At 41.4% G+C, this 25505-nt stretch overlaps 1 protein-coding gene across 2 annotated transcripts in view; it reads left to right on the forward strand.

Annotated features, from left to right (window-relative positions):
- The window catches only part of BCAT1 (branched chain amino acid transaminase 1), a 137648-nt gene that overhangs the window by 74349 nt on the left and 37794 nt on the right, over window positions 1-25505 (forward strand). The window contains exons 5-6 of one of the 2 annotated variants that reach the window (XM_055396116.2): window positions 1182-1301; window positions 24882-25045. In XM_055396116.2, coding sequence (XP_055252091.2) covers window positions 1182-1301; window positions 24882-25045 — 284 coding nt within the window. The remainder of the gene's footprint in view (window positions 1-1181; window positions 1302-24881; window positions 25046-25505) is intronic. The other variant, XM_088837276.1, reaches the window with a different exon arrangement.

The raw sequence follows: 25505 nt of genomic DNA on the forward strand, positions 1-25505 counted from the left end.
GTCAGGAAGGTTTGCCTGGTAAATTTTATCAGCACCTTTGTATAGATTAAAAAGCTCAAGCCCAGAGAGGTTAGATGACTTGCCTAAGCTCACACAGAATAAAGGGACAGGGTAAGAACTTGGATGTAATTTTTTAAATCCCTAGTCAAGTTCTTTCCACTAAATCTTACCTCTAGACAGGAGTAACAGAAACCCAGCTCTTGACACAGGGAGGTGGTATGTCCTAGATGATTGGCAGTCCTGATTTCTGTACCACTGCTTCACTGTGATTGCTGTTGCAAGTTAGTACTTCAGTAGCCAAATCCTGATGTCACGAACTCTATTCGTGTATGTTTCTGACTCATGTCTGCCTTGAATAACCATCACATCTTTCTCAAAGTGTGTTTACAAGTCCTGCCAAGTAAGTAGAAACTCCTTATTTTATAAGCTGTCACCTATTTAGTACATAAGACCCTTTTTCACCTTCGTGAAATAAATTAGTCTTTGCTTTTACCCATTTTCTTGTATCATTTGTCTCTTACTGATTTTCAGGTTATCTTAACGTTTTCCAGTTACTATCCTCTGTTGGTTATACTACCAAAAAACTTCACCCATTGTGTCACTTCTTTTATCTTTTGAAGAATAAACGGTTTTAAGTTTTAAATAGTCAAATTTTGTCCATTTTTTCCTTAATGATTTATGCTTTATGTCTTTTACTTAAGAATTCTGCTTTAAGGTGACAGTGATGCTTTGTATTTTTTTTTGTAGAAGTCTTAATGTTTTCTCACATTTAAGTGTGTCATCAACTACAGTTGGTATTTGGGTTTGGTAAGAAGTAGGGAGCCACTTATTTATCTTCCTTATGTGACTAATCTATCATTCCATCAAAATTTGAGGGGGAAAAGTCACAGAAAAAATTGCTTGGTTTTATTATGATTAGTTATAAATTTTTATTTATTTATTTGCTTACTTATTTATTTGGTACTTTTGTTTTTGCCCATACTATGTGACTTTGCACGATCTTAGTTCCCTGACCAGGGATTGAACCTGGGTCACTGCAGTGAAAGCACCAAGTCCTAACCACTGGACCCCCAGGGATTTCCTTCTTAGTACTTTTTTTTAACAGTCAAAGCTCTCATGAGGATCATTTCTGCTACAGTGGAAGAACGTTGCATTATTCATTGTGTTTTTCATTCCTTCAGGCGTTTGACAAGAAAGAGCTTTTAGAGTGTATTCAGCAGCTTGTGAAATTGGATGAGGAATGGGTCCCCTACTCAACATCTGCGAGTCTATATATTCGTCCTACGTTCATTGGAACTGAGGTGCAGACCAACTTCCTATTTCAGGATACTTTGGTGGGCGATGATCATTGTTTATGCTTGTGTGAAACTTCTAGTAGGTAGTTTGAAATAACCCCCTGGGAACATCACTAATGCTCCTTTCCCTTGATCATTAGGACTGTAAACATTTTCTTTAAAGGGCCAGATAGTAGGTATTTTAAGCTTTGTGAACCATATGGTTTCTGACACTACTCAGTGCTGCGATGTGGTACAAACAAAGGCACAGCCACCAACGTAAATGAGTAAAGCCAGGACCGAGGCTGTTTGCCTTTCCCTAAGACTAACTGCAGTCTCCTCGGTTTACCAGTGTAATGCCTCCCATCTGGGTAGTTCTCCTCCAAGGTAAGAGTGGTCATGGTCTTGAAATTTGGAGGAGAGAGAGCTCCTGTTTTTTAATCTTCCTTTTCTTGAAGTCTTGGGATTACTTGGTAAGGAGTGGGAGTGAAGGACCTTCTTCTCCCATAGAAAATGTTGAAAATAAAGTTCACAGTGGGTATTAGGGAAATACTTGAGAGCTAGAGAGACAGGTTTAAACCACATGGCTATAAGATCTCCCAGTCGTTCAGTCTGTTGGTTGGTGACCTTTCAAAAGAAGGACATACTTGAAGTGACCATGGCCATCTGTGTGGATGAATATGTGATATAAAATATAAAGACCTTGTTCCTGTCTCCTTCCTCTCCTGAGCAGGGTTAGGCCCTATGGAGAATGGGTGATGTGAAGGGGGAGATTGATTGTAGATGGTGGATGAGGAAGGTGTGGCATATGGAAAACGGGACAGAGCATTTGCCTTAGTAGAGGCATTTTGCTCTCTCTGGGGTAACTGTATGGTTACCAGGTTTTCCAATGAGTCATAAGAATGTAAGCAATAGAGAAATATATAAGGCCAGAGGATAGGTACATAAGTGGTCCTTTTGCATCCTTTTGATGCCTTTTGAAAGACTATTAAGCATCTGGATAATGAATTTCATAAATTGCAGTCTTCCTAATAACTGTTAAAAAATTGGAACAATTTAAAGAGTCATCTTCTCCTTAAGGTTCTGATATTTTAATATTATTGAGTTTTAAAATATTATTATTTAACTTTAGGAAGAAGCAGTTTTTCAATTTTCAAAGCACTACCTTCTAGTGATCTGGGGTGCTTTCCCATTCTAAGATCTGATTCTTCCAGTCTTAGCTGTTGAGAGTTTTTGTCATAAATGGAGGCTGGGTTTTGTTGAATGCTTTTTCTAAATGTCTTGACATGAAAATGTGATTTTTGTCCTTCATTCTATTATAATGTATTATATTAACTCATCTTTAGATGTTAAAACAAACTGTATTCTTGGGCTAAATCCTACTTGATTATGGTGAATAAGTCACATTATATTTTGCTGTATGCATTTTGCAAATATTTTGTTAAGGACTTTTGTGTCAGTGCTTATGAAAGTTATTGGTCTATAGTTTTCTAATATACCTAGTTCTGTGATTTAGTCAAGTCTTTGCTGCTGCTGCTGCTAAGTTGCTTCAGTTGTGTCCGACTCTGGGTAACCCCAGAGACAGCAGCCCACCAGGCTCCACTGTCCCTGGGATTCTCCAGGCAAGAACACTGGAGTGGGTTGCAATTTCCTTCTCCAATGCATGAAAGTGAAACTGAAGTCGCTCAGTCGTGTCCGACTCTTAGCCACCCCATAGACTGTATGTAGCCCACCAGGCTCCTCCATCCATGGGATTTTCCAGGCAAGAGTACTGCAGTAGGGTGCCATTGCCTTCTCCAGTCAAGTCTTTAGGCTCCTGAAATTCTGTAATGTAGAATTAAACAACCTTTTAAGTCTGATTTTATAGTCTGGCTGATACTCCCAATAATTCACTTTATTGATGGTTTTCAAATATTTTCATATGAATTACCCAGATATTGTTTAAAAGACACATATTTATACCAATCCCAAGATATTCCAGTTGAATATTCTGTTGCTTAACCAAATTTAAGAACCTCAGTGACAGAAATCCTGCCAAGTAGTTCCCTCCCATGGCACTCTATCAGCTTATATATTTGATCATACTTTGAATCTCACAATCAAGAATTTTTAAATATCTACTTTCCAAGTAGTAAGCTAGAATTGAAAGAAAAAACTGATACCATTTGATGTCAACATTGTTTATGTTTAGTTGCTATGTTTATATCAACTGGAATCTTCTAATTCATGGTACAGGCAGAAAAAAAACAATCCCCAAACATTCAGAATGAGCACGTTACAAACAGCATTCAGTAAAACATATAGATTTAAACATTTGCACACCACATAAATGTTGTATAGTTCAGTCGTAATTATCACACATTGCCATGGTATCTACATTTGATACATGAGATAAAGCCTGGAGGATTGGTTGGTGCCCATGGGTTCCAGGTCAGTGGGATTCTTCCATCTGGGACGACTAACTTTTCCTTGCCTTTTTATGTTACTTAGTTCTCTGATGGCTCTGTCTTGTCTCTGGCTTCATAGAATTGCAGGATCACCTCTATATCTGTTATCTGGTATTTTGGTCTTGTGTGCAGCCTCTGGCTAACATCTGTCATTTCATCTTCTTTTCATGGTTATCTTAACTGATTAAGTGGGTCTTTTATCCAAGAGTTACTCTGAGTCGGGTAATTTTTAAAGTGGAGGGACTGATGCTAAAGCTGAAACTGCAATACTTTGGCCACCTCATGCGACGAGTTGACTCACTGGAAAAGACTCTGATGCTGGGAAAGGTTGGGGGAGGGAGGAGAAGGGGACGACCGAGAATGAGATGGCTGGATGGCATCACCGACTCTGTGGACATGAGTTTGAGTGAACTCCGGGAGTTGGTGATGGACAGGGAGGCCTGGCGTGCTGTGATTCATGGGGTCGCGGAGAGTCGGACATGACTGAGCGACTGAACTGAACTGAACTGAACTGAACCACCAACTTGGCTCACATACACTAGGTCTCTAGTCTCTGGTATGGCACTCGCTCTGTATTCTTCAATAGACATATTTCTACCGGGCCCCAACTCAACCCAAATAATCTTAAATCCGTGGATCCAAGATCAAACACTCTGCTTTTAAATAAAGTCTCCAGAGATTTTTAAAAAACTTGCAGTAGAATCACCATCCCAAGTCTTGTGAAAGAATTAAAAATATGTCTAGCAGTCTTTAACACCTTATTTCCTCCAAGAACTGCAAACTAGTAACAAGGTGGAAATATTTTTATCTTTGAAAAGCTCACTTCATCCTGAGGGCAGAAGTGTTGTTTTCACTGTCCTGAGCTGTGACATGACAGTCTGTTATTAACTACTGCTTCTCACACGCAGTAAGGCTTAGTAGCTGCCATTTAATCTCAGAGTAACTCTGACACCAACTTATGAATTTCATTACATTTTCAAAGGTACTGTGCTTCTTTACATGTCTTATAATCAACAGTTTCTTCATTTTAAAAATTATTTTATGTAAGTCTGACTCTTAGAGACCCCATTGACTATAGCCTGTCAGGGTCCTCTGTCCCTGGGATTTTCCAGGCAAGAATACTGGCGTGGGTAGCCATTCCCTTCTTCAGGGGATCTTTCTGACCCAGGGATCGAGCCTGCGTCTCCTGTATTGCAGGCAGATTCTTTACCATCTAAGCTACAGGAAAGTCCTAATACCTATGCACCAATGTTTAATTCTTCACGTCTTCCGGCCTTCTTTGATAATAATTGGATTCATTACTAAAATCCTTTGAGATTTAGGATAGTAATAAACAGAAGAGTATTTATTGGGACATGTTCAGTTCAGTTCAGTTCAGTCGCTCAGTCGAGTCCGACTCTTTGTGACCCCATGAATCACAGCATGCCAGGCTTCCCTGTCTATCACCAACTCCCGGAGTTCACTCAAACTCATGTCCATCGAGTCTGTGATGCCATCCAGCCATCTCATTCTCTGTCGTCCCCTTCTCCTCCCGCCCCCAATCCTTCCCAGCATCAGTCTTTTCCAGTGAGTCAACTTGTCGCATGAGGTGGCCAAAGTATTGGAGTTTCAGCTTTAGCATCAGTCCTTCCAATGAACACCCAGGACTGATCTCCTTTAGAATGGACTGGTTGGATCTCCTTGCAGTCCAAGGGACACAATAACTAATTCATTAACTAACTAAATAGCCAGTGAGTAGAGATTGTTGAAAAACAATGTTTTTCTAAAGTTTACATTATTAAACAAAATACTGAACAGTATTACATAAGCTTTTTGTAAAATATAGAGACTAAAATCATTCATGATCCCAAACATATTCTGATATTAAAAGAGAATTTTGGCAGCTCAGTGGTAAAAAAATGTGCCTGCCAATGCAAGAAACCTGGATTCAATCCCTGATCTGGGAAGATCCCAAAGCCTGTGCACCACAACTATTGAGTCCGTGCTCTGGAGCCCGGGAACCACAACTGCTGAGCCCTCGTGCTGCAACTACTGAAGCCCAGGCAGCCTAGAGCCCATGTTCCCCATCAAGAGAAGCCACCACAACTAGAGAGTAATCCCTGCTCGCTGCAACTAGAGAGAAGTCCACATGGCAATGAAGACCCAGCATAACCAAAAATAAACTTAAAAAAAGAGAGAATCTCAGCATCATTTAAATCAATATCTTCTGAAATATTTACAGGTAGTTAAAAACTTAGAAATTAAAAGCTGGAGTGTTTCAAACTGCTGCTGATTGTTAATTAGAAATTAGATAAAACCTGAAATCATATTTAAATAAAAAAAATTCATAGACCTGTCATTCTTCTCCTTTAAATCTTTATATTCCATATATAATGTTGCCTATAGTCAGATATAAGCATCTGAATGTGGAGTTCCAAAGAATAGCAAGGAGAGATAAGAAAGCCTTCCTCAGTGATCAATGCAAAGAAATAGAGGAAAACAACAGAATAAGAAAAACAAGAGATCTCTTCAAGAAAATTAGAGATACCAAGGAAACATTTCATGCAAAGATGGGCTCGATAAAGGACAGAAATGGTATGGACCTAACAGAAGCAGAAGATATTAAGAAGAGGTGGCAAGAATACACAGAAGAACTGTACAAAAAAGATCTTCACGACCAAGATAATCACGATGGTGTGATCACTGACCTAGAGCCAGACATCTTGGAATGTGAAGTCAAGTGGGCCTTAGAAAGCATCACTACGAACAAAGCTAGTGGAGGTGATGGAATTCTAGTTGAGCTATTTCAAATCCTGAAAGATGATGCTGTGAAAGTGCTGCACTCCATATGCCAGCAAATTTGGAAAACTCAGCAGTGGCCACAGGACTGGAAAAGGTCAGTCTTCATTCAATCCCAAAGAAAGGCAATGCCAAAGAATGCTCAAACTACTGCACAATTGCACTCATCTCACACGCTAGTAAAGTCATGCTGAAAATTCTCCAAGCCAGGCTTCAGCAATATGTGAACCGTGAACTTCCAGATGTTCAATCTGGTTTTAGAAAAGGCAGAGGCACCAGAGATCAAATTGCCAACATCCGCTGGATCATGGAGAAAGCAAGAGAGTTCCAGAAAAACGTCTATTTCTGCTTCATTGACTATCGCAAAGACTTTGACTGTGTGGATCACAATAAACTGTGGAAAATTCAGAAAGAGATGGGAATACCAGACCACCTGACCTGCCTCTTGAGAAACCTGTATGCAGGTCAGGAAGCAACAGTTAGAACTGTACATGGAACATCAGACTGGTTCCAAATAGGAAAAGGAGTACATCAAGGTTGTATATTGTCACCCTGCTTATTTCTGTTATATGCAGAGTACATCATTAGGAACGCTTGGCTGGAAGAAGCACAAGCTGGAATCAAGATTACCGGGAGAAATATCAGTAACCTAGATATGCAGATGACACCACCCTTATGGCAGAAAGTGAAGAAGAACTCAAAAGCCTCTTGATGAAAGTGAAAGAGGAGAGTGAAAAGGTTGGCTTGAAGCTCAACATTCAGAAAACAAAGATCATGGCATCTGGTCCCATCACTTCATGGGAAATCGATGGGGAAACAGTGGAAACAGTGTCAGACTTTATTTTTTGGGGCTCCAAAATCACTGCGGACGCTGACTGCAGCCAGGAAATTAAAAGACGCTTACTCCTTGGAAGGAAAGTTATGACCAACCTAGATGGCATATTAAAAAGCAGAGACATTACTTTGCCAACCAAGGTCCATCTAGTCAAGGCTATGGTTTTTCCAGTGGTCATGTATGGATGTGAGAGTTGGACTGTGAAGAAAGCTGATCACCAAAGAATTGATGCTTTTGAACTGCGGTGTTGGAGAAAGACTCTTGAGAGTCCCTTGGACTGCAAGGAGATCCAACCAGTCCATTCTAAAAGAAATCAATCCTGGGTGTTCATCGGAAGGACTGATGCTAAAACGGAAACTCCAATACTTTGGCCACCTCATGCGATAAGTTGACTCACTGGAAAAGACTCTGATGCTGGGAGGGATTGGGGGTGGGAGGAAAAGGGGACGACAGAGGATGAGATGGCTGGATGGCATCACTGACTCGATGGAGGTGAGATTGAGTGAACTCTGGGAGTTGGTGATGGACAGGGTGGCCTGGTGTGCTGTGATTCATGGGGTCGTAAAGAGTTGGATACGACTGAGCAACTGAACTGAACTGAACTGATAGTCATAATAGTTTCCATGAAAAGAACTCCCTTTATTCATAGCCCTTGTTTATTTATGCTTGTACATCTTATCATCTTTTCCCTTTACAATTAGCCTCTAAAGGAAAGAATCTGAACAGATTTGAAAATTGGTTATCAAAGCAGCAATTTGTAATCATTCACGGGTTTTGTCCATACTTTTAATGTATTCTTTTGTAGTCCTTTTTGAGATTATATATGTATCTCATTCTGCTGTCATAAACCACCTTAAAATCTTACTTGCACAACTGTTAACATGTTTCGGATTAACGGCCCCCTTTTTAATATCTTCAAATCTCAGTTATCTGTTTTTAGAGATGCAGCTTGTTTGCACTGATTTTGGTCTGTGATGATCAGCCTGCTATTATCAGGCCACTCCCCCACATCCTCTTGAGGCTGTTCTTGTTCATTTCAGCATTATCACAGGGATGGTAGTTATTTGTTATTGTCTTTATTTTTACTTTGAAGTGTTGGTGCACTTAGTTAATAATGATACCTCTCAGTTCATACCACTTACCATATTGGGGCAGAATTTGACCATCTCTTTGGTTTTTTTATTCCCTTTTCCATCCCTTCTTTCAGTCTCTGGAAATCATTCTCTTGTATTGAGGGAACATTCTTTTGGTTTATATGTGTTTTAAGTATCTCTTATTACCTTGGACCCCCATAATTAAAATTTATATAAATGGTTTTGACCTACACACCTCACTGTGTCTCTTAATATTTTCCCTCCATGCTATGTTTCTCATTTCTATCCAGGTTATTATGTATAGTTCCAGTCCATCACCTTTTTCTAAAAATGTTTTATTTTGCAGTGGGCTATAGCCAATTAACAAACAATGTTGTGACAGGTTTAGGTGAACAGCAAAGGGACTCAGTCTATATATACATGTATCCCCCAAACTCCCCTCCCATCTAGGCTGCCACATAATCTTGAACAGAGTTCCATATGCTATACAGTAGGTCACTGTTGGTTATCCATTTTAAATATATCAGTGTGTAGATGTCCATCCCAAACTCTCTAACTGTCTCTTTCTTCCATCTTCCCCTGGCACCCAGAAGTTCATTCTCATAGTTTGTGAATCTGTTTCTGTTTTGAAAGTAAGTTCATTTATATCACTTTTCAGATTTCACATAATAAGGATCTTATATGATATTGCTCCTTCTGTCTGACTTAGTTCACTCAGAATGATACTCTCTGGGTCCATCCATGTTGCTGTAAATATCTTTCTTTCTACACACACACACACACACACACACACGCACAGACTCAGAAGGATACTCTCTGGGTCCGTCCATGTTGCTGCAGATTTCTTCCTTTCTTTCTACACACACACACACACCCCACACATCTTTAGCCATTCCTCTGTCATTATCCATTCCATGGGCATTTAGGTTGCTTCCATGTCTTGGTTATTGTAAGCAGTGCTGCAATGAACATTGGGGTGCCTGTATATTTTTGGCTCATGTTTTTCTCTGGATATATGCCCTGGAGTGGGATATCAGGATTATATGGTAAGTCTATTTTTATTTCTTTAAGGAGCTTCCATTCTGTTCTCCCAGGTGGCTGTACCAGTTTACATCCCCACCAAAAGTGGAGACGGTTTCCCTTCTCTCCACACCCATTCCAGCATTATTTGTATAAGGTAATATCTCATTTTAGTTTTGATTTGTGTTTCTCAAATAATGAGCAGTGTTGAGCATCTTTTCATGTACCTATTGGCCATCTGTATGTCTTCTTTGGAGGAATGTCTATTTAGGTCTTCTGCCCATTTGTCAGTTGGGTTGTTTGTTTTGGTGCTGTTAAGTGTCATGAGCTGTTTGTAAATTTTGGAGACTAATCCCTTATTGGTTATATCATTTGCAAATATTTTCTCCCAATCTGTGGGTTGTCTTTTTGTTTTGTGTTTCCTTTGCTGTGCAAAAGCTTTTGTGTTTAAGTAGGTCCCTTTTGTTTGTTTTTGGTTTTATTTCCATTATTCTGGAAGAGGCAGTCCAAGACTTCTAACTGCAATAGAGTTCCCCATGCTGGACATGTACTATACTTTGTCCTACTTCTCTTACTGGGATTCCATTTCCCTGTCCCCTCATATGCTACTGCAATGAGCAGTTTGAAAATACATAACTTAGGGAATTGCTGAAAGAGTTACTATTTCCCTGAAAGATACCGTAGGCTCATCTTACTTTTCAATCTCAAGAAAGTCCTGCCTCCTTTCGTTCAGGGAAAGCCTGGTTCTCTTTGATGAAACACAGTGGTCCAGTCTGCTGTCACACCCCTGACACTGTGAAGCTCTCCTGAGTGCTGGGCGCTACGCTTAGCCCAAAATAGCCCAAAAATAAACAAAAGGGACCTACTTAAACACAAAAGATTTTGCACAGCAGCCCCGTGAGGAGGTGCCATTGGCATCACTTTAGAGACGAGGAAACTGAGCCTACAGAGGTGCAATCAGAACCCCTTTGCTCTTGCCTCTGTTCTGCAGCCTCCCTTACGTGCTGGTCTTGGAAAGCGGTGCTAGGCAAAACCACCTCCCTGCTTTCGTGGAACTCAGTGTCTCATGGAGCTTATGGAGTGTCAGATCCATGAATGAATGTATTGGTAGATGGAGGTCACTTTTGTGATGAAATGGGGGCGTGGTTCAATAAGAGTGCTTATGGAAATGTAACTCAGATGGGACTAATAATTTCTTTCCAATGTTCTTTTTTTTCTTTTTTGTGGTAACTTATTTTGACAATCATGACAATTCTAATCTCCAGGTTAACCCTCCACCCCATCTTTTTTTTTTTTTTAATTATTTATTTATTTTTGGCTGTCCTGGGTCTTTGTTCCCTGGAGAAGGAAATGGTAACCCACTCCAGTCTTCTTGCCTGGAGAATCCCATGGATGGAGAAGCCTGGTGGGCTGCAGTCCACGGGGTCGCAAAGAGTCGGACACGACTGAGTGACTTTACTTTACTTTGGGTCTTTGTTGCTTCATGGGCTTTTCTGTAGTTGCAATGCACAGGCTTCTCGTTGCCTTGGCTTTCCAAACTGCAGAGACTGGCTCTAGCGCACAGGCTCAGTAGTTGTGGCACACGGGCTTAGTTGCTCCAAGGCATGTGGGATTGTCCTGGATCAGGGACTGGACCTGTGTGTCCTGCATTGGCAGACAGATGCTTTACCACTGAGCCACCAGGGAAGCGTGCCCCCCTGCCCCACATCTTGTAATAATGTTAAGTCTGCCTTCGTGTCTGTTTTGTTTCCTTCCCTGAGCTATCAGCTTTCTTGCTCTCAATTATATTTGACAATAATCACTGCAGATTTTCTATATTGTACTGTGTATTTTGCAATATGTAACATGTATCCAATAACACACATGTACAGTCACACTGAGTCTAAAGTTCATTCACAATGCTTCTGAGTTTAAGAATATCAATTTTCACATGCAACTTGCCAGTGTATTTCTGGAATTTTAAGCGGGGAGGGATTTGAGGGGAGGAAACACTTGGTAAAAAATTAAAATAGTACCAAAAGTATACAATGAAAAGACAGTTTCCTTCCTACTCTCATTCTGATCCAGAGTCCGCTGTTCACCTTCTTCTAAGCAATTCCTATTGCCATTTTTCTCATCCTAGAGATATATATTGGAGAAGGCAATGGCAAGCCACTCCAGTACTCTTGCCTAGAAAATCCCATGGATGGAGGAGCCTGGTAGGCTGCAGTCCATGGGGTCGCTAGGGGTTGGACACGACTGAGCGACTTCACTTTCACTTTTCACTTTCACACATTGGAAAAGGAAATGGCAACCCACTCCAGTGTTCTTGCCTGGAGAATCCCAGGGACAGGGGAGCCTGGTGGGCTTCCGTCTATGGGGTCGCACAGAGTCGGACACGACTGAAGTGACTTAGCAGCAGCAGCAGCAGAGATATATATTGATAAATATACATACCCATACATGCTTCCATGTGTTTGTATGTTAAGTATTAGTCTTCTTTTTTACAAAATGGCAGTAATTCTTTGTTCAGTTTTTGCCAGTAATCAAGATTTTTAAAAACTACATGAAACACACCTACTCCCACCCACTCTGCCCCCACCCCCACACATGCAAGGTTTTAAAGGATAAAAATGAAAATCTGAGGACCCAACACCCTGTGAAGATTAGAATATGGCTAGGTCACTTGACAGTCTTTTATATCATTTCCTGTGACCTCTCCTCCCCTCCCCAGTACAGTCACGCACCCATCCCTACTCCCCTGGGGCCAAATGTCTACAAATGGACATTTGGGTTATTTCCAACTGTTTAAATAAAGCTGTTGTGCACATCTTTGAATGTACCTTATGGTGGACATACATGCATACTTCTCTTTAGTGTTAACCTCAGAGATGAATTGCTGGGCCAGAGGTGATATTCATATACATATATATAGAAATTATATATGATACATAAAATATATCTATATCTTTACTAAATACTGCCAGTTTTTTTAAGTGTTTGTACCATTTCACTCCCGCCAGCAATGTGTGAAAGTTCCATTTGCCTCATATTCGTGCTAGCATTAGTGTTATCTTATTAATTTTGCCCATTCAGCAGCCTTATCTCTTTGTGGTTTTAATTTTCCCTTCTCTGAGGCCACATTATGTTGAGTTCCTTTTCACATACTGACTGTCAGAAGTCCTTTTGTGAAGTGCCTTTACGAGTCTTTTGCCATTAAAAAATCAGCTTGTCCACTTTTTGCTCTCATTTTCCTAACTGTAAGCTATTTCATTGTACATTATGCCATACGTAGTTGAATACAGGATGCCATAAATTATGAGGCAGCGTTGTTTTATGCACTGATATGGAAAGACATTGCCAGTTACACCATGACACAGCACTGTTCGAGATAGTCCTGAGTGATTCGTGAATGAGTCATACCTGTCTCTTATTTTTTGAAATGCATATTTTTATCTGAGAAAATCTGTAGTTTCTCCTGCCATCAGATGCACTGCTCCACTCGTGACAGGCATATTTATTTTTACATGTATCTTAATAACTAAAGCTAACAGCATTATCTTATGGGTTTCTGCTGACCATAGGTCCCATTAGAAGACTTGGTTGTTGCTTTGCAAGAAAATATTGAATTGCACTTGTTTAATATTAATACACATATTTGTTTCACTAATACCAAACACATGTCCTATTCCTGTTTTGCTTCTTTCTTTGTAGTAATTTTTCTGTGCTAAATCAGAATGCAGTTTTTTGAAGACATTCTATATGGCCTATTCAACATTTGTAGCCTCACCAATGCCCATAGACTATTGGAACTGCCATCCGTATGAACAGCTGTTTCTAAGTCTGAACAGCTTTCCTATGATTGCTGCTTAGCCGATAGCAATTATAAAATGTTGTGCCCAGATTTCGGACACATTAAATGTGAAAAAGTAGACATCTTAGAATCTGTGAAAGAGTGGAGTCATTTATATAACCAGTGTCCTGTTGATCAACCATTATGTTGTCAATATAACAGACATAAGAACTGTAATTAATTAATATAGTGTGCAGCATGGGAAAAATTGAATTTGGACCTTTCAAAAATGCAGACTTTCTTTACAGCATTTACGCTATAGACATATCCCCTGCTGCTACTGCTGCTGCTAAGTCACTTCAGTCGTGTCCAACTCTGTGTGACCCCATAGACAGAAGCCCACCAGGCTCCCCCGTCCCTGGGATTCTCCAGGCAAGAACACTGGAGTGGGTTGCCATTTCCTTCTCCAATGTGTGAAAGTGAAAAGTGAAAGTGAAGTCGCTCAGTCGTGTGCGACCCTTAGCGACCCCACGGACTGCAGCCTACCAGGCTCCTCCATCCATGGGATTTTCTAGGCAATAGTAGTGGAGTGGCTTGCCATTGCCTTCTCCGAGACATATCCCCTAGTGCACATAAAGACAGACATTCAAGGATATTCATTACAGCTCACAAAATTTGCTTAGATTTTTATGAGAGTAAGAGGAAAGATGTCCAGTTTTGCTTTGGGGCCATTACTGCTTGTTAGTGACCATTTGTTGGGATGAGGGAAAGTGAAGGAGAGGATTTTATTTGTTGGAGTGACAATGGGTAGAATCAAGAGTTCAGCCTTGGACGTGGGAATTTCAGCCAGTGATATCAAGTTGGTGGGTGGATACACCAGTCTGGAATTCAGGAGAGATTTGGGAGTTTAAGTGCTACATTCTTGTCTTTAGTATACAATGCCTTTACAGTCTGGGGCTTGGATGAGGTTATCAAGGAAATAGCTGTAGAGAGAGATGAAAAGAAGGCAAGGGATGAGATCTGAGGCAGGCCAGCATGTAGAGAAAGGGAGAGGAAGAGGAATCAGCTAAGGGGGCTGAGAAGTAGCAGCCTGGAAGGTAGAAAGGAAAACAAAGAGGGCTTGGTGTCCTGGAAGCCACATGAAGAACATGGAGACGCAATGAACTGTGGCAAACCCCACCCATAGGACCATAGCACTTCAGTGCCATGAAACCCAAGACCTGATTATTGGATTTGATACCGTGGAGTCCTTGGATTTGATACCGTGGAGTCCTTGGTGATCTTAAACATCTTTCAGTGGGGTAGTGGGACTAAAAGCCTGAATGTCATGGACTCAATAGAGGATGAGAGGAGGGAGGTTGTGATTGTGAGTGTGCGTTCATCTTGTGAGGAATTCTGCTCTGTAGTGGAGCAGAGAGATGGGTGGGTCCTTGCAGTGGGGCAGGTGGTAAAGAGAGGGTGTTCTTTTGAGACTGGAGGTGTTATGGCGTGTTTCTTAGCTGATGTCAATGATCTAGAAGGAAGAGGAAGCTGATCAAATAGTCACAAGATTTCCCAAATTCTGCTTCTATCATGCATCTACTTCTGAAGGTGACAGAGTGTCAGTAGGCAGTGACATGTACAGTATGGAGGGACGTCCAAGTACCCCCGCCTTGCTCCTCGGCTTGACATTCAGCTGACATTCGCGCCACTGAGAGGGCGCTTTCATGAGTGTAGCATCCTCCCCCCTTCGTCAGCCAACTCACAGGCTGAGACTCCTGCAGTTGCCAGCTCCCTATGTTGGTCTTACCTGTTGCTCTGCTCCGAGCCCTGTGCCTTGCCTGGCCCAGCCCAGGTCTGGATGGAATCCCGCAGTCCAGGTCTGAGCACTGAGGCTAGGTCAGTGAGGGGACCCTGGTTCTGAGACGATAGCATCCTGTGGCATTTTCCTGGCATCCAGAGAAAGGGCTGGCGGACATTTTCTGTTAAAGGCCAGGTGTGTGTGTACATGCTTAGTGTCTTTGGTTGTGTCCAATTCTTTGTGACTCGGTGGGCCGTGACCTGCCAGGTTCCTCTGTTCATGGGTTTCTCCAGGCAAGGATACTGGAGTGGGTTACCTTGCTCTCCTCCAGATCTTCCTGACCCAGGGTTTGAACCCTCTTGATGTCTCCTGCATTGGTGGGTGGGTTCTTTACCACTAGCGCCACCTGGGAAGTCAGGTAGTTAAATATTTTTGGCTTTGCGTTCCTTGCATCTGTTCACCTCTGCCTTTGTAGCGCAAAAACAGCAATAGGCCACACATGAATGAAAGAATGTGTTCCAGTGAAACTTGAAAACAAAATTGGCAGCACGTTGAAATTTGCTGACCCTTGATCCTGAGTTACTTTAGAAGGGAAATGAAGCATGGCTTTCCTAAGAGTGATTCGTTTTGGCTCTCCCTGGGTACTTCCTCACCCCATATTCTTAGCCATTTGCTTAATAATTCATGCTGAAATTTCTATTTATGTTTCACATTTACCAATCTATATTTTCCACATCATCAGTACAGGAATCCTTGTCTTTTTTCCAAGGACCAACGCGTTCTCCACAGTTCCAACATGTTGACTAGTTCATTGCTCAGATCTACAATCATTTTAATGTCATCTGAATGTCCTGTAAATTGGTACATGTTGAATTTATTTACCATTATTACTACTATCATGTATTATTTATTTAAAAATAGTAAAAATTGGTATTTATTAAATGCATAAAAAAGATCAGACCCTGGGAACTTTCAACAGATATTTAATCCTTATTCTAACCCGGTGAGCTATTAGTATATTATCACTACCTTTACATAATATTAGATTGTAAGGTGTTCTTTTAGTCTTTCTCACCTGAGCTTTAGTTTTCTTTTTTAAATTTTAACATCATTTTTATTGAAAAAAAAAAAAAGAGCTGAGTGGTTAGCCTTTCTGTCTAATGTTAAATGTATATTGTCTTTCTCTTTGAACAGGACTGAGAAACAAACTCAGCCCTGTCCCCTACCTGTTTTACAGCAGGTCTAAGAAAATTCTCGGCTTTTGTTTTCCCCATGATATTCTTTCAGTGTCTATATATTAACTACCCATTAGTCTGAAGGCCAGCACTACAGGAAATCAAGCAGGAGACAGGAACATTTTCTCTATGGCATCAACTCAACAGATAAGGGTTAACATCAGCATGTTTAAAATAAAATAATTCAAATTTGCTAAGTAGTTATCTAGGTTGGTTTCATAGCCCTTTTCCATAAATGTCTTATTAAGATGGCCAGCAGTTCAACTGATGTCTAGTCAGTACCTGGTATGACGAACGACAGAGGATGCTTTGTGTTGGGGGCACAGAAGGTCCTGCACTCCATGGAGTGCGCGGATGACTGAGCGGTGGAGGATTCAATAAGCAGCTGTAAGAAAGCATGATGGGTATTTTATCTGCATTTGAGGACGTGCTGGGTGCTGTAATACCGTGTAACACAAGCACCTAGGCTTGTAACTGGGGCTCATTTCCTGAAGTGACAGTTAGATGACGTTTAAATAGAGATCGGAGGGTTTGTGTTACCTGGAGAGAGGGGATGTTTTGATCGGTTTGTGTTGCCACAGAAAGTGAAAGTGTTAGTCGTCCGACTCTTTGCAATCCCCTGGACTGTAGTCGGCCAGGCTCCTCTGTCCATGGAATTCTCCAGGCAAGAATACTGGTGGAGTGGGTTGCCATTTCCTCCTCCAGGGAATCTTCCCGACTCAGGGATTGAACCCACATCTCCTGCATTGTAGGCAGATTCTTTACTACCTGAGCCACCAGGGAAGCCTGGTGCCACAACAGAATTTCAAAGATGAGGCACTTGGGATCTTAGTTTCCCAACCAACTATCAAACACTTGCCCCCTGCAGTGGAAGTGCAGAGTCTTAATCACTGGACCACCACGGAAGGCCCACAGTTTAGGTACCTTAAACACCAGAATTCATTTTCTCAGTTTTGGAGGCTGGAAGTCCATAGTCAAAGTGTGCACAGGGTTGGTCTCTGGTGATGCCTCACTTCCTTGCTTGTAGGTGTCCCCTTTGTCACTCTGCAGTGGGAGGTCGCAGGGCACATATGCTCTGGTGTCTCTTCTTATAAGGATAACAGGACTACCCAGGTGGCTCAGTGGTAAAGAATCCACCTGCCAGTGCAGGAGACACAAGAGACTTGGGGATGATCTACGGGTCAAGAACATCCCCTGGAGGAGAAAATGGCAACCCACTCCAATATTCTTGCCTGGAAAATTCCATGGACAGAGGAGCCTGGAGAGCTACAGTTCATGGGGTGGCAAAGAGTCAGACACGAATGAACACACACAGAGTCCCATAGTCCCAACAGGATTGGGACGCCAGCCTTTTGACCTCATTTAACTTTACCTCCTTTAAAGCTTTATCTCTAAAGGCATTCACATAGGGGGTTAGGCCTTCTACCTATATATTTTGAGTAGGAAAGCAAGGAAGAATCTGAAAGGATTCCATATGGTTTGAACAGAGGGTGCATAGAATATGGGAAGGAAGGTCTGGTTTGAACTCTTCACGTTAGGAAATCTGGAGAATTTCACCGATTTTTTTTTTTCCCCCTCTCTCAAATTCTGATATCAAAAAAAGAGCTCTGGACTAAGAGTAGATGGATGTCCAGAGCTTAAGAATGAAAACTCCGAGTGAATCATTTGAGCCTCAGTGTCTTTAACTTAGAAATAGGAATTATAACTCTTCCTGGATTGTTGGATTTTCTGAGATAATGGCTATGGAATGTCCTGGAAACCTGAAAGTACCGTGTAATTATTGAGGGTTGCTAATTATTTTTTTAATCTTAAATCAGACCAACTAGTTTTTCCTGTAAACACATTCCATGAATTTGGTGTCCCTTCCCTATGTGACTCACACTGAAACCCTACATGGGTCACTGGTCAGTCCTATGTTTCTTACAGCATCCTCTTAGTTCATTGTTCTTTTTTTTTTTTAAGATAGAAACTTAACAGAAAAAAATTAATTAACCAACTTGGCTGCATTGGGTCTTAGTCAAGGCCGATGGGGACTTTTCATGGCGGCAGATGGACTGTCTATTTGGGGTCCGAGGGTTTAGTTGCCCCACAGCATCTGGGATCTTAGCTCCCCAACCAGGGACTGAGTCTGTGTTCCCTCATTGCAAAGTGGATTCTTAACCACCTGCCTACTAGGGAAGTCCCAGTTCAGTATTCTTTGTCATTTTTCCCTCTAACTAATTTTTTTTAAGAACGGACAGAATTTTTTTTTTTTAATTCATCTACTCTTTGGATCCGCATTTGAAGCCATGAAATTAAAAGATGCCTACTCCTTGGAAGGAAAGTTATGACCAACCTAGATAGTATATTAAAAAGCAGAGACATTACTTTGCCAACCAAGGTCCTTCTAGTCAAGGCTATGGTTTTTCCCGTGGTCATGTATGGATGTGAGAGTTGGACTGTGAAGAAAGTTGATCGCCAAAGAATTGATGCTTTTGAACTGTGGTGCTGGAGAAGACTCTTGAGAGTCCCTTGGACTGCAAGGAGATCCAACCAGTCCATTCTAAAGGAGATCAGTCTTGGGTGTTCATTGGAAGGACTGATGCTAAAGCTGAAACTGCAATACTTTGGCCACTTCATGCAACGAGTTGACTCACTGGAAAAGACTGACGCTGGGAAGGATTGGGGGCGGGAGGAGAAGGGGACGACAGAGAATGAGATGGCTGGATGGCATCAGCGACTCGATGGATATGAGTTTGAGTGAACTCCAGGAGTTGGTGATGGACAGGGAGGCCTGGTGTGCTGTGATTCATGGGGTAGCAAAGAGTCGTACATGACTGAGTGACTGAACTGAACTGAATTCTTTGGATCAAAAAAATAATTTGGAGCACCCTAAAAATTTCTTTTTGAAAAATGTTCCCCAATTATTTCTAATTATATTTTTTCTTCTGTCCCTTAATTGCCTTGCCCGCAGGAATCGTTCTCAAGCCTCTACATGGCAGCGGTGCGTCTCTGCCTTCCAGGCCAAAACATGGACTATTAAGTAGTATATTTCTCAGTTTACTGAATGCCCAGTGCAGATGGATCACCCTAGAAGTCCTGCCTTTCTATAAAGTAATTTTCTAAGTGACCAGAAGTGGTCATTTCCACTGTGAAATGTGTCTTTATTTTCCATCACACTCAATTGTCCTGTAATTTTGTGGAAAATGTACCCACATTTAATGCTCATATATATATTTAATTGTTATTTGTGGGGTATAACTTAAAAGAGTATATTTTTTAACATATCAGAATTTCAACTTCATAGTCAGGGTGGTCCCTTGAGACATTATAAACTTTGCATCTAAAATTTTGTATTTCTCATTTTCTGAGGGATTTCTTAAAAACCCCTTTCAGTTCTTTATGTATTGAAATAATCCAATAAACAAGTAGAGAATAATTTAAAAAAAATAATCAAAATAAGACATTGAAACTGGTCTACATAACTTACCAGCTGTTACTATCCATATTTTTTCTTTATGTATATGGCTTCTATTTAATTTCAACCAGAATCCTGATCTTGTGATCATAGAATGTTGTTCATTGCCATTTGATTAATATTATGCTGTTGTAAACTACTCTTTACTGTAGGGGTAGTGCAGAATTTAAATTGCTTTCCAGGAAAGAAGGGAGAACTGAGGAACAAATGTTAGTTTCGGAGGGGAGAAACAGATCCAATCACCAAGTTCCCTTCCTGATCCCAAAAGTTACATTTTATTTACTCTCACTTATGAAACAGTGTGATCATTTTCAGCCAAGTCATAGTTCTTTTCATGGAAAGATACTTGACATAAATAATTATTTAAGGATGAAGGTAACTGAGCTATGATTAACACCAGTACTTAAAGTGCTTGCAAAATATAAGTTGACCTTGCTTAAATTTCAGAAATAAAAGTTAGTACACATAAACACATTTTCTCTCAGCATTGAAAAATTCTAGTCTATAATCTACCTGCTTGCTAAGAATGGTGGTGGTGGTTTAATCCCTTAGTCATATCCGACTCTTTGCGACCTTATGGACTGTATAGCCCACTAGTCTCCTCTGTCCATGGTATTTCCCAGGCAAGAATACTGGAATGGGTTGTCATTTCCTCCTCAAGGGGATCTTCCTGACCCAGGGATAAAGATATTGTTTAAAGATTTTTATCAAGATATTCTTCTCTAGAAATAGATTTAGTGTGTGATTCTATTTTCCATCTGTTTTCTCTCTACTGCCACCTAGTGGATTAAATGCAAGTTTACCTGTCAATTAAAATCAAGGGAAGGAAATGAATAACATGAAATTTATCCATGATGATGAGTTATTGTTACTTTTTTTTTAGTAGACTGTAGGTTGCAAAAAACACAATAGTGAAAAAAGTCCAGGCATTCATGTGATATCAGTAATAAAATGCTTATCAGCTTATCCATAAATAAGGTATTTTATTTAGGACATTCAGTTCAGTTCAGTTCAGTCGCTCAGTCGTGTCTGACTCTCCGCGACCCCATGAATCACAGCACGCCAGGCCTCCCTGTCCATCACCAACTCCTGGAGCTCACTCAAACTCATGTCCACAGAGTCAGTGATGCCATCCAGCCATCTCATTCTCCGTCGTCCCCTTCTCCTCCCGCCCCCAACCTTTCCCATCATCAGAGTCTTTTCCAGTGAGTCAACTCGTCGCATGAGGTGGCCAAAGTATTGCAGTTTCAGCTTCAGCATCAGTCCTTCCAATGAACACCCAGGATTGATCTCCCTTAGAATGGACTGGTTGGATCTCCTTGCGGTACAAGGGACTCTCAAGAGTGTTCTCCAACACCACAGTTCAAAAGCATCAATTCTTCGGCCATCAGCTTTCTTCACAGTCCAACTCTCACATCCATACATGACCACGGGAAAAACCATAGCCTTGACTAGACGGACCTTGGTTGGCAAAGTAATGTCTCTGCTTTTTAATATATTATCAAGAAGCTAGGTAAATTATTGATACTGTGTCTTGCATATTGTATTTCTAAATTATGTTGAGAAACAGGTAAATAAAAGTGCAGAGATAAGATAGTCAATTTTTATCAAGGGAAGAAAGGCAGATGCATGTGTTATTCTGGGAATTGTTTTTCCAAATAATGAAACCAATGAAAGCAAATGGAGTTTAAGTCTCCTTATTCTTTGTAGGGGTGTCCTCTTCAGCCCCCACTAAAGAACAAACCCAAATGAGCAAAAAAACCAAAACCTGTTCTTGCGTACTGGCTGTTTTGCTGAAAGTTTTCATTTTCCTCTCAGGTCCAGAGGATTTGTTGACAAAAAAAGACACTCGTTATATACAAATAAGCAATACAAATTTTCTTAGAGAACTATCTAGTCTACTTTCAATATTCTAACATAAAAGAAAAAAGAAATAGAAACAGCAGAGGAAAGCAGTAGTACATACATCACCAAATTGGATTTGCCAACATCTGGACTTACACAGCACTGGGAGGTCTCACGTGACAGCAGTCTGGAGTTCCAACTAGGAATAGGTCCCAGGCATCGCATCCGCTTTGTGGGTGAGACTTCAAAGATTGCATTTCTCCCACTTATAATCCCAGGATGCAGACTGATATATCATCACCAGTTCAGTTCAGTTCAGTCACTCAGTCATGTCTGACTTTTTGAGACACCATGGACTGCAGCACCCCAGGCTTCCCTGTCTATCGCCAATTCCCAGAGCTTGCTCAAACTCATGTCTATCGAGTCAGTGACGCCATCCAACCGTCTCATCCTCTGTCATCCCCTCCTCCTGCCTCCAGTCTTTCCCAGCATCAGGGTCTTTTCCAGTGAGTCAGTTCTTTGCATCAGGTGGCCAAAGTATTGGAACTTCAGCTTCAGCACAGTCCTTCCAATGAATATTCAGGATTGATTTCCTTTAGGATTGACTGGTTGGATCTCCTTGCAGTCCAAAGGACTCTCAAGAATCTTCTCCAACACCACAGGTCAAAAACATCAATTCTTCAGTGCTCAGGTTTCTTTATGGTCCAGCTCTCACATTCATACATGACTACTGGAAAAGCCGTAGCTTTGACTGGACGGACCTTTGTCGGCAAAGTAATGGCTCTGCTTTTTAATATGCTTTCTAGGTTGGTCATAACTTTCTATCCAAGGAGTAAGCGTCTTTTAATTTCATGGCTGTAGTCACCATCTGCAGTGATTTTGGAGCCCAAGAAAATAATGTCTGTCACCATTTCCATTGTTTCTCCATCTATTTGCCATGAAGTGATGGGACCGGATACCATGATCTTAGTTTTCTAAATGTTGAGTTTAAGCCAGCTTTTTCACTCTTCTCTTTTACTTTATCAAGAGACTCTTTAGTTCTTCTTCCCTTTCTGCCATAAGGGCGGTGTCATCTGCATATCTGAAGTTACTGATATATCATCATCAATCTGCCAGCAAAACTGCAGCAATGGTGTTATGTTAATTTTTTACAATGCTGTTTCCTTTTTTGGAGAGGGAAATGGCAACCCACTCCAGTAGGCTTGCCTGAAGAATCCCATGGACAAAGGAACCTGGTGGGCTACTGAGGCTGAAAGGACTGAGCAACTAATACTTGCTTTGTTACACATATCTTGGAATGTTACTAAGTCCTAGGAGTAGAAGGCCAGACCTCCTCAAGGGACTGGGCAAATTCCAAGATCTGCTCCCTCTCTGTCCATTGTGTTTCTCTTCTAACACTCACAGCAGGTGTGGCTGACTCCCACAGCAGCAAGTCAGGGCTGTATCCAGGTAGGTCAGAAGCAGGGTCGCAGGCCTGCCCTGCTTTGTCTCTGAAGCCTAAACAAGACTACTTAATTTCCCTAACACTGACTCATTTCTTTATCTTTTTTTTTTTTAATTTGAAGTTTTTATTTTGCATTGGAGTGTAGCCTGTTAACAATGTTGTGAGAGTTTCAGGTGGACAGCAAAGGGACTCAGCCATACATATGCCTGTGTCCATTGTCCCCCGAACTCCGCTCCCATCCAGGCTGCCACATAAGGTTGAGCAGAGTTCCTTGTGCTATACTTTAGATCCTTGTCGAATACAGTTGCGTGTTCTTGTCAATCCTAAACACGCAAACTATGCTTTCAGTCCATCCTTCCCCCATGGCAACCATAAGTTCATTATTTAAGTCTGTGAACTGACTCATTTCTTTAACTTGATATCTGTCACTCTTTATCTGTTTCCTTTGGGGCCAACCAAGCCCTGTGTGACCCTCAGGTTCCCATGCTGTGTGAATGGACTCAGCTTCCCATTTCTTAAGCCTCTCTGATGGCATCCGAGTGCGCATGTACAAACACATTGTATCATGCTCACACATCTTTTACCTGCCTGATTCTTCATCTGGGCATAAGTAGTGGGTGAGGCCCCTTGAGCTAATAGGCAGCAGAAGAGGAGATTTAATTGAAATTCAGAAAAAAAAAATATATCCCCAGGTCCACTTTTAGCCAGTTTCATTAAATATTACAAAAGTCACGAATTAGCTGAATTTGAGTCTCCTCATTATTTTCACACCAGATTGCTACTCCATCCAGGCAGACGAGGCTTCTTTTTTGAAGACTCAATGTATGTATTTTATTGCCCAAGACTTAATATAATAGTCTTAATTTGTTTTCTTACCTGCATGGCCTTAAACTGTACAGGATAGCCCAGAAACCTTTAATGCCTTTAGAATATGTAGCCCTCAAAACTTTTTAGTCTCTCAATTTTCCTCTTTAAAAAACAACTGAGTAACTACTTTTGTGCTGAAGAAATTTATGATTGCATTGTTGGCTTGTGATTTTCTCAGTGTTTGTGGGGAAGGCCGTTTTCTCTCTTGGTCATTCCTAATATGAATTCCTGAGTCCTCCGTCCTCTGTCTTTTGGTGGGCAGGGGCCTGTGTGGCGGGGATTTGTTTAGTCTGGTGTCTTTGCTTCTAATGAAGCTACACTTTTGGTGTCTGTTATCTGTCACAGTCGGATGTGCTAATGGCACTTTCCCCAGCCCAAGTCTGCTGGCACCAGAGTGTTCTGAACAAAGTAGAAGGGCAAGTTACAGAAGCAAATACTAGGTTTCACCCCCAAAGACTGAAATCATGTCTAGGTTCTTTCCTTTTTCAGTTCCCAATCAGTGCAATCCTTAAAGGTGTTATATGGCTAGTTGTCAAAAATATATGGCTAGTTGACAATGTACTGGCTTCCCAGGTGGCTCAGTGGTAAAGAATCTGCTGCCAATGCAGGTGCCCCAGGAGACGTGGGTTCGGTTCCTGGGTCAGGAAGGCCCCCTGGAGGAGGAAATGGCAACCCTCTCCAGTATTCTTGCCTGGGATAATCCCATGTACAGAGGAGCCTGGCGGGCTACCGTACATGAGGTTGCAAAGAGTCAGACAGGACTGAGCAACTGAGCATGGACCAAAAAAACCTCCCAGTAAAACAATAGACAAATTTGCCTTTCCTTTAAAATCATAACTCTGAAAGCAAAGCCAAATGGAACTAAGTCTTGATGTTTTCTTCTTAGAAGACCATCAGGCTTTGTGTAACTCAGCTTCAGAAGTAACAGCTGTCATTTGATGGCTTCTGGGAGATGTTATAGATCTGTTCTAGACTTTGAGACTGGCTTCTGCATTTTAGATTAACACTTGTATGTACTTTTACTATATTACAGCCTTCTCTGGGAGTCAAGAAGCCGACTAAAGCCCTGCTCTTTGTAATCTTGAGCCCAGTGGGACCTTATTTTTCCAGTGGAAGCTTTAATCCTGTGTCCCTGTGGGCCAACCCGAAGTATGTAAGAGCCTGGAAAGGTGGGACTGGAGACTGTAAGATGGGAGGGTAAGTTGGTCTGTGTTTCTGTCTAAAGGATAAAGTCCCTTGTGACCATTTAGTTATGACCATTTCACTTCAATACAAATATATATATTAGTATTCACGCTGGAATGTTCGTTTTTATTTTGTGTTTAGTCTTCAGTGGTTTGAATGTGCTAGCTGTTTGAAGGATAACCTCTGCAGCCCTTTGTAAGAGAGAAACATTGACTGTTACACATAAGCAAGAACTAAAGTAACTAAACCAGGAATGAAATCAGCTCTTTGGATGAACTGCCCGGGATGCTGGTCCCTGGCCGCAGGCTGACAGTTGGCATTCGAGAGCATCTGGTGTTGGGGCCCAAGCTCTCAGTCGGCTCCAAGGAGCCCTGTCTGGGGAAGGTGCCTGCTTCACTGATGTGCTGTCTTCATTCCCGCAGATTGCAACCATATCTGCTGCCAACTGGCTGTGGGACAGCCCTGCTTTGGC

Source organism: Moschus berezovskii, chromosome 6 (assembly GCF_049115385.1).
Source record: "Moschus berezovskii isolate FMDL1 chromosome 6, NW_MosBer_1.0, whole genome shotgun sequence".
NCBI classification, from domain to species: Eukaryota; Metazoa; Chordata; class Mammalia; order Artiodactyla; family Moschidae; genus Moschus; species Moschus berezovskii.